The sequence below is a fragment of the Eleutherodactylus coqui genome, chromosome 6 (assembly GCF_035609145.1).
Source record: "Eleutherodactylus coqui strain aEleCoq1 chromosome 6, aEleCoq1.hap1, whole genome shotgun sequence".
In the NCBI taxonomy this organism is placed as follows: Eukaryota; Metazoa; Chordata; class Amphibia; order Anura; family Eleutherodactylidae; genus Eleutherodactylus; species Eleutherodactylus coqui.
The window spans coordinates 127,686,347-127,696,085 of NC_089842.1; the positions used below are offsets into that span (position 1 = coordinate 127,686,347).

At 43.7% G+C, this 9,739-nt stretch overlaps 1 protein-coding gene across 1 annotated transcript; it reads right to left on the minus strand.

Annotated features, from left to right (window-relative positions):
• Positions 1–1,597: 1,597 nt before the first annotated feature.
• GPR65 (G protein-coupled receptor 65) lies at positions 1,598–6,799 on the minus strand. The gene is made up of 2 exons (XM_066607592.1): positions 6,625–6,799; positions 1,598–3,374 (listed from the first exon to the last, which is right to left on the minus strand). The coding sequence occupies exon 2, from the start codon at positions 3,230–3,232 to the stop codon at positions 2,234–2,236; it is 999 nt and encodes a 332-aa protein (XP_066463689.1). The 5' UTR covers positions 3,233–3,374; positions 6,625–6,799; the 3' UTR covers positions 1,598–2,233.
• Between the last annotated feature and the right edge of the window lie 2,940 nt (positions 6,800–9,739).

A 9,739-nucleotide genomic window follows, 5' to 3' on the forward strand; every position in this document is an offset into this window, starting at 1 on the left:
ATGATATGGCTCCACAGAGCTCTGAACTCAACATCATCCAGTCTGTCTGGGATTACATGAAGAGACAGAAGGATTTGCATAAGCTACATCCACAGAAGATCTCTGGTTAGTTCTCCAAGATGTTTGGAAGAACCTCCCTGCTGAGTTCCTTTAAAGCCTGTGTGCAAGTGTACCTAGAAGAACTGATGCTGTTTTGAAGGCAAAGGGTGATCACACCAAAGACAGATTTGAATTAGATACCTCTTTATTTTCATTCATTTTGCATTTTGTTATTAAAAAAACAAAACAACTATTAACACTTCTAATTCTAGATCATTCATTGCAGCATTTTTTCCCACATCTGTCTAAAAACCCTTTAGCACACTTTAAGACATAAGAAACAATAGCACCAGTAATCTCCATGTATACAGTCACATCATCTTCGCCACATGTCATTTATTACAGGAGACTTTCATCATCCTAAGGGTGCCTACCCAGTAGCGATATTTTTTCTTATGATGCGAGAGCCTCGCAGCGCAGAGACGTTCTGAATTCAATGAATGGCTGAGTGCTGTGACCAATCACAGGCAGCGCTCAGCTGTCATTCAATGGCTGAGTGCTGCCTGTTATTGGCTGAGCGCTCAGCCAATGAAACCAGTGCTTTCTGGGGGTTGGGATTTTTTAATCCCTGGCCTCCAGAACACAGAAGAAGACTGCCGTGCCAGAGAGAAGAGCTGGACGGCTCTTCTAGGTGAGTATACTTTTTTTTTTACTCTTTTTTACAGCTAGGACTGATTTTCAGGGAAGGGCTTATAGTTCAAGCCCTTCCCCAAAAAGCATTGCTGTGGTTTCATAATCATTGCTTTTGCATTGCAAGAAAAAATATCGCTAGTGGGTAGGCACTCTGAGGCCGGTTTCACACAGCCTATGTGAAGATACCCGTAGGACATGTTCACACGGGGTAGATTTGTTGTGGGTTTTCCACAAAGCGAATCTGTGGCATTCAAAATCTCTTCCACAAGCTCCGGAAAAAAACCTGTACTAAGGCCGGCTGCACACAGCCATGACAGTCACGGTGCCCCCCAGAGCCCCCAATACCTACCTGCGGATCCGGCGTCCTACGTCCCGGATGACGCTGCGGCGTGACGCGCCGCAGCGTCATGTGACACGCCGGCCACGTCACATGACACGCCCACAGCATCACATGACGAGGCCGGCCGTGTCATATGACGCGCTGGCCCCGTCATATGATGTGGCGGCGGTAGGCGGGGAAGCGGTTTCACGCTATCTTCTGCTGTGCTATGATTGAAATGGAAGCCGTCCGCGCGTACACCCACGGCAAATAGAGCATGCCGTGGGTGAGGTCGGGTGATTTCACGGTGCGGAATTCCGCGGTGGAATTCCGCGCCATGAGCCCTGAGCTATTAGGTTCAATAGAACCTAATAGCTGCGGGCAACGCAGCGGATTTCCGCCGTGTAATACGTATTACACGGCGGAAATCCGTCCGTGGGAAGGAGTCCTAAGGCTACCTGCACCCAACAGAGCCAGATTTCACATACAGAGTAAAGCAACGTAATCAGCTCTGGCTGCAGCGGCGTCTGCGCTTACCTGCTCTGTCACTGTTTTTTCTGCACATGCGCAGTGCAGATTTTTTTTCAAAACTTATTTTTCACATGCGTTTGTAGGCGACAAATCCGCAGCTGGTCGGCAATGTTCATTGCGGAACGGCCGAGAGTCAGATGGCTTCCATTGACGTCAATGGAAGCAGTCCATGCAGAGCCCGCATGAGAATGGACCATGCTGTGATTTTCTGTCCATTAGCAGAAATCGCAATTGATTTCTGCTTGTGTGTAGGAAGCAGCAGATCTCCATAGGAAGTAACCGGCGGTATATGCTGCAGATTCGCGGTGCAGACGCCGACTGTGGATGCAACAACAAATATACGCCCGTGTGTAGGAGGCCTAAATCGGTGGAGAAAATGTGGGGGTAAAAACAGCACCAACATCCGCTCCAAAAACGAAAGTGCAAATTTGGATGTGCAATTTGCGATGCAGATTTGCTGCTACGGGTTTTCATGCAGAAGCCAGCAGAAGTGTGAATGGAGCTGTGGGTATGACTAGTGGATATGATCAGTACAGCACAGGTACCCATCACTATTCATCCATACTTTGCTTTCACAGAATATTAATGCTGTTAAGACTTGCTACATTATAGTTTTAATAGCAATGACTTGTGACAGTGAATACGATAATTCTAGAGTTCCGTGACATCACCAAATTCTTTGCTCCTTTTAAGTGTCTTAGAGAAGGTGAACATCTGCAGCTCTGAACTTGGGCCAGACTGATCCTTGGCTTGGCAGCATTGCACTACGGACTTTAGGTCGGCTCTACCGGTCTCGTTCATGAAGCAGTAGAGCAGCGGATCGGCCAGGCAGTTGATACTTGATAACGCAAGGGTCAGTTTGTAGGGGATAAATATTGTACGGGCAAAGGGGCAATTGTCCGGCTCCCATATACTACGCATGAAGAGCACAACGTGGTAGGGAGTGAAGCTGAGGATGAACATGACCACTATGATGAGCAGCAGCTGCTTGATCTTCTGTTTGTCCTTGTCCATTGTGGCCTGGTTCTGCTGCACCGCCACATAGATCCTGTAGTAGCAGAAGACCATAATAAACAATGGAAGAAAATGGCCAACAATGACATTATAAAGGCTGAACTGCGCCTTCCATTCCTCCATGGGATAGATGTCATAACATAATATGTCTTCGGTGTTATTAAAGGTCTCCTTCTCTATCAGAATAATGACGTTGGATGCACTCTGCACCACCCACACACACAGGCTGATAAAGATCGCCATTCTCCTCGTCCTGAGATAGTGAAATTTAAGGGGATAGACCACAGCCAGATATCTGTCCAAGGATATACAGATCAGGAAGCCAGCACTGCAGTACAGGTTTGTGTGCAGGCTGTAGGAGATCAATGCGCACAGCCATTCCGAAAACTTCCAGTTATCATGATTAAGACTGAAGTCAATCCATAGGGGAAGAGTGAGAGTGTAGAAGAGGTCAGAGCAGGACAGGTTGAACAGGTAGATGCCCAGTTCATTCTTCTTCATCACCTGCTGGTAGGAGATGTACAGTGATACACAGTTGGCTGGAACACTCAAGATGAACACCAGGATGTAAGTGGTGGGGAACAAATACAGGTCCAAATCATGTTCCACAATACAGGAATGATTGGCAGATATCATTCTAATGATATAATAGTCCTAATAGTTTGTGATATCACTGGTCATCATGAAATGGTTCTAACATTTTTACTGCACCCTATAAAGCTCCTCATTGCTCGGCGATCGATGACAACCCTCCGGGTTAAAGTTTTCTCCAAATTTTCTAGAATAAAATAAACAATTCACATTCAATGTAAAATAAAAACATACCCTGTTTCCCCGAAAAAAAGACCCATCCTGAAAATAAGCCCTACCCTGATGTTGGAGGTAGGCTTGAAATATAAGCCCTAACCTGAAAATAAGCTGCTGTTCCGAGCTTTGCCATGCGTCTTGCAGTCCTTGTTCAACCGCAGAAGATCACTTCCTGGTTAGGGGATTCATAAATCCCACCTGCAGCAAGCGATCGCTCCGATTGTTTTTTGAGTGCTGTTCAGCCAATTAATGCAGCGTTCGATAAACCAATGCGATGGCTGTAATTGGTAGATTGAGTGCTGCATTGATTGGTAGGGCAGCAGTCAAAGAACCAATCACAGTCATCGCATTGTGGAGGTGGGACTTATTAATTGGGCAATCAATGCCATGGCTCAGCATATCTGATCTCCGGAGAGCAGCGGGAGGGACCTGGACCGAGCCTGCTATGTAAGTATAATAAGACATTCTTCGAAAATACGACCTAGTGCCTCTTTTGGGGCAAAAATATAAGACAGGGTCTTATTTTTGGGGAAACACGGTAGTTAGGCCTGTGTCACACAGGTGTATGCATATTAGTGTAGTGTTTTTGCGCATTAGGAGTTTTGTGTATTTGTGTGCGCAACAGTCTTTTTTCCGGTACTTTTTTCCGCATGCAAGTCGTGTGCAATTGCACATGCAAAAAAGAAAACCGTACCAATGCTCCCAGCCAGTGAAATGGGCAATAAGTTTAATGAGTTCAAGATGTGTTCTTTCCCTGCACAAATGTGTATGGAAATAGAGCATGGTGCTTTTGTTGCTTTACCAAAATGCGCACGCCTAATATGTGCATGTGAATGATTGGGTTGCATTTTCTGCGTATTGCGCGTGCAAAATTTTCATGTGCAAATATATCCGTGTGACACAGGCCTTCCTCGGACATAGGCCCCCTGTACACGGGCGGAAATTCTGCAGTGCGATTTCCCACCCGTGCCCACCTGCATAGGATTGCATTGCAAAACACAATTCTTTGCAGACGGCCGTGATTTGTCTGCGTGAAAACACGCGCGGAAAACAAATCGCTTCATGGCTTATTTCTGTGCGGGTCTCGCAGAGGCCTGCACAGAAATGTCATTAGTGACGGTCCGGCTCCACTCTGGCCAGCAGCCGGCACATAGCAGAGACGGAGGACACCGGGAGCAGGTGAGCCGCAGGCCTCTGCAGGGGCACGGGTCTGCATCCTGCTGCGAGAATTCTTCAGCAGAATGCAGGCGGCCATACAGATGAAACAGCTCTTGTCATGTTATACTCACTGCATGGTAGTATTATATGGACACAATATGGTGCAATTATGCGAGCGATGTATGGCAGTATTATGTGTTCTACTGTTATGTTAGTATGTATGGAAGAATTATTTATCAATATGTTTACAATATATAGAAAAATTGTGCTCAATGCACAGTATAAAACTATTATGTTATAGCACTACATGTTAGTATTGAATAACACTGTTGTATTCTCACTATACTGCCCTATTATCCACACATCATACACAGTATACATATATGGCACTGTTGTGTGTTCACTACATGGTCCTGTTTTGCAGACACTGTATATCACTGAAACTATAAAAAGTACTATATATATGGTACATTTATGTTAGCATTATGGGGCCACTGTGTTGCACTGTTATGTGTTCACTGTAGAGCCCTATTATGTAGACAGTGTATAGAATTATCATAGTAACTCTGGAATGCAGTATTATTTGTACAGTGTATGGCACTCTTATTTGTCACTGTTGACATCACTGATGAATTCTATGGGGGTATTATATCAACAGTATTTCTAATCATTTCCATGAAAAAACAAAGGGGTTTATCCACAGACCTAAATCCAACTCTTTCAATATTGATGCACTGTGATTGTACTCTGTAATTAGAGCTTATTTCCGCAGACTCGATAAACAGGACATTGTACTTTACAGCTGAAATAAATGATAATTATGTAGTGCAATTATCTGCGATGATTAGTCAAAGGCGTCATCTACACGGAGAATAGCCCGGATCAGCGCTAGAACTCAGGGCTCTTTTACACTCATTGGATCATGCGAATCGGAGCGACAATCGTTCAATATAAACGCTGCCAGCATCTAAAAGATCCAGAGGTCTTACGTGATATCATGGGGGACATATATGCTAGAAGAATAGGTAAAAAAACAACTTAACAACACTATATATATATATATATATACACACATAAAAGCACACACATACATATGTACATAGAACCCACGCCAACCTAACCATCAACATATTTACCCTGTAATCCAAGACTATACAAGTTATATATCAAGAAGTCTGAAACAAAATAGGGATCTAATCCATGTACTTCATTTTAGTGCAAATATACTAATTTTAAACTAATTTTAAACTTTTTAAAACTTTTAATGCACATTACCTTAAATATGAAAAACTAATTCCTATGGGAAAAAAAGGATGAAAACATAGTTCTATATGTCATGAAAAAGATAATTTTGTCAGCCGAGGAAAAAATATAGGTCCATAAAAACCACCACATGCAGAAAATTACCAAAACGTGTCTGGACCTTCTAGATCAAAGCGCTCCGGTTTTAAGGCCTCATGTCCACTGGGAAAAATAAGAATTAAAATCCGCAGCGTTTTTCCCGCACGCGGATCCACGCCCCATAGGAACGCATTGACCACCCGCGGGTAGATAAATACCCGCGGATGGTAATTAAAAAATTTCTGGAGCATGAAAAAAAATGGACATGCTCCATGTTAGTGCGGATCACGCGTGCGGGAGCTCATAGAGCACACAGCTCAATTGATCTCCCGCATGAAAAATAAAAGACAATTACAGTGCATCCGCAGCCCAAATCCACGTTACAAATCCGCAGCGGATCTGATTTTCCCCGTGGACATGAGGCCTTACACCAAAAGCAGTAAAGAAAAAGATAGGAAAGATACTCATAATGAGCAGTGTATACATTTAACTGTATGAGTTACTTGGATTGCATCATGTGTACTTTGAGTTATTACTATGTGTTACAAAGTCTGCTGAGTTTTCCTATTAAAAATGTACTTTTTGTCAATATATACCACCCCCTTCCAAAAGGACACTCTTAGCATCAGTCAGATAAGTGGGGGCCTATGGCTGTATTTGGCATATTTCCCTGAGCTTTGGCGTTACATAAGTTGAATATGTTCATCTAGCCAACAACTTACCACATTATATACTGAAGGAGAACCCAAGATTCCATGGATCATCATAAACGCTCTACTGCTGCATCAGGAGGCATTTATCGTGGGAAATATTCATTAGTTTTGGGAAATGCTTTCTGCGAGGCCAGAACTCACCCGTCACCTGTATCTGTGGCGCCTGTGTGAAAGCAGAACTCTTAATTTCCTCTTCCACGATCATGAAAGTGAGATAGTTTCTTCACTACTCTTCCTTATTGTGGCAAGTTCTTCACGCTTAAAGGGAACCCGTCATCAAGTTTCTACAAGGCAAGCCCCGATAAACCTTTAACAGTGCCGCTAAAGACATTTCCTTATCACTATTTGGTTTTGTAATACGTGCCGATGCCGTTACAGTCTACTTTTGAAGTTTTCCCACGCTGTATTCTCTTGTGGTGAAGTGAGTCAGATTTTGCAGAAAAAAGTCCGATTTTTCTATCAGTTTCACACCCCTGATTGGCATGCATACAGATTTCTCTTCTTCGCTGTAATTCTGCGCTGGTGCTGCAGTAAACCTTCCCCGCGCACCTGAGTTCTTCTTTACTAGTTGTAACTTTAGTGGCGTACTGCGCATGCGCCTTGAGGATCATTAATCCCACTATGTCCAAGGTCAGATGACTGTGGGAGTAACAAGCCTCAAGGCGCATCATTTGGGCGTTAACATTCACTGTATAAGGTCTCATTCACACAGACGCTGCGGCCGCAGCGTGGCCGAAGATCACATGAACGGGAGGGAGCCGTATCCAAGTCATGGCTGCATCTCCCGTTTATGTGCTCGTTCAGATGGCCGGGGTGCAGCGGAATACCATCAGGCGGGGGGAGAGTTTAGCTCTGCTAAACTGCCTCCCCCTCACCAGCTGTCAGCAAGGGGAGGGGGCTTGACGGGGTGGGAGTTAGTATGGTAAACTCCCGCCCCCTCCCCTTGCTGGCAGGCGGCAAGGGGTGGAGAGGGGGAGGGAGTTTAGCAGAGCCTCTGGTAAACTCCCTCCCACCTCTCTTTTTTGGCAGCTCCTGTAGGAGCCCATGGAACCCGCCCCCATATTCCGGCTAGAAGTTGGTTCCAGAACCATCTTTTCCGACTGGCGTAAAAATGGCTGGCTGGAATCTGCACCGTATTCGCTATCTTTTCGGGCCATCCGTTTTGACACACCGGAAAATCGGCCATCTGAACTGATGTATTGAAATCCAATGCATCAAATGGTCACTGGGCCGATATACGCTCATGTGAATAAGCCATAAGAGAGTAAGGAACTGATTATTTGTCACAATTCTCTGCGCAGTCCTTAGCTACAGTACATACATGGAGTGGCTCTTTAACACTACAGTTGCAATCTATATATATAAAGGTGAAAGCCCTCACTGACTGACTGACTAATTCTCTAATTCTCGCCACTAATTCTCTAACTTCCTGATGTTGTACAAACATGAAATTTAGCAGGAGCATTTTTTAGGTCCTAAATAGCATAAGTAAATGGGTCACAACTTGAATATTCAATGCTAAGTGCAAAAGGAAGTGACCCACTATGTAATGTACCTAATGACACACATCTGTACCGCACAAACGTGAAATTTGCCACAACCATTCTTTATGTCCTAAATAGGAAAAATAAAGTGGTTACAACTTCAATATTCAATTTTAAGCGTAAAAAACTGAAAATCTGTGATACATGAGATAATTCTTTCCTCAGAAACCATCAAGCTTAGGGAAATGATTTGCATATTGGGGAGAATCTACCTCACCTCTCTGTGTATATACTGAGGAAAATCTAACTGACCTCTGTGTCTATATACTGAGGATACTATAACTGACCTCTAGGTCTATATACTGAGGAGACTCTAACTGACCTCCATGTCTATATACTGAGGATAATATAACTGACCTCTGTGTGCATATACTGAAAGGCTGTAAACTACATAAGGAAGCGGCCATGGACTGCAGCGATGGAGCATGCCTTTAAAGCTAAGAAAGTGCTGCAGTCTGGGACAAATTTGAATAAAAAGGGGTGGTTCCTTTAAGGGTAAAAAGTGGGAGGGGTGGCACATTCTGCAGAAGGACATCGATACATGCAGCCTGAGGAGAATCTAACACTCCTCTATGTGTATACATAGTTTATTCCTCGTTTCTTCTGAAGCAACCATGACTTCACGAAATTTTCTGTGCGAACAGGTGAACCTGTACCAAAATTAACTTGAACGTAGCCAAGTATATCAGCTAGTTTTATATAATTTCCCATTCTATGTTCTCAATGCACAATAACTCCTTTGCATATATGCAGTGATTAGCTATCACTATGGCATTTCTCATAACAATCCTATACAATACTCACTATGATTATAGCTCTGGTTCACTAAACAGCATCTTTGTAGCTTTTACCTTACTATACATTTCTCTCCTCACTCTCCCCCGCCCCTCTCCATTGACATAACATAGCAGCCGTTCAGTATTGAACAGACACTATTTACACTAAACGATCAGCGATCTGCTCATCATCCATTGTTTATGCAGCATAAACGATGGACGATGAGCTGATCTCTCATTGTTCAGTGTAAATAGCAGCTGTTCAGTATTGAACGCCCACTATGTTAACTTAATGGAGAGGGGCGGGGGGTGAGAGGAGAGAAATCTCCTGCAGCCACCCCTTACCCCTGCTGGCCACTATGTGAGCAAGCCAGCGGTACTAGCCCCCGTGTGACAGCATGGGTGCGAGGACACATGGGGACGAGTGTCGGGCATCGTTTGCCTGACATTCATCCCGTCTAAATGAACCTTACATATATAGTACATTATCATCTACATTGTATTTTACATTACCTCTTTGGTTAAACTCTAAACTCATTACTATGAGTACCCTCTACCTACAATAATATTTGATTATCTACTTGATATTAACTTTTCCACATTCCCCTCACAGAACTTTTAAATTGAATGATTATCTTTAAAAAATCGTTGGATTGTGCAAATTTGCACGATAATTGCTCAATATAAACACGCCGAACGATTGAGCGATGAACAAGAATTCATTTGTCGCTATTTTTATGCAGGCAAAAAAATAATTGCACGTCGTTATGTGTGAACAGCGATTGTTTCAACCACTGAACAAAT

Excerpts from the sequence above, each read along its gene's own strand:
- GPR65 (XM_066607592.1), bottom strand. The coding sequence starts at position 3,232 with ATGATATCTGCCAATCATTCCTGTATTGTGGAACATGATTTGGACCTG.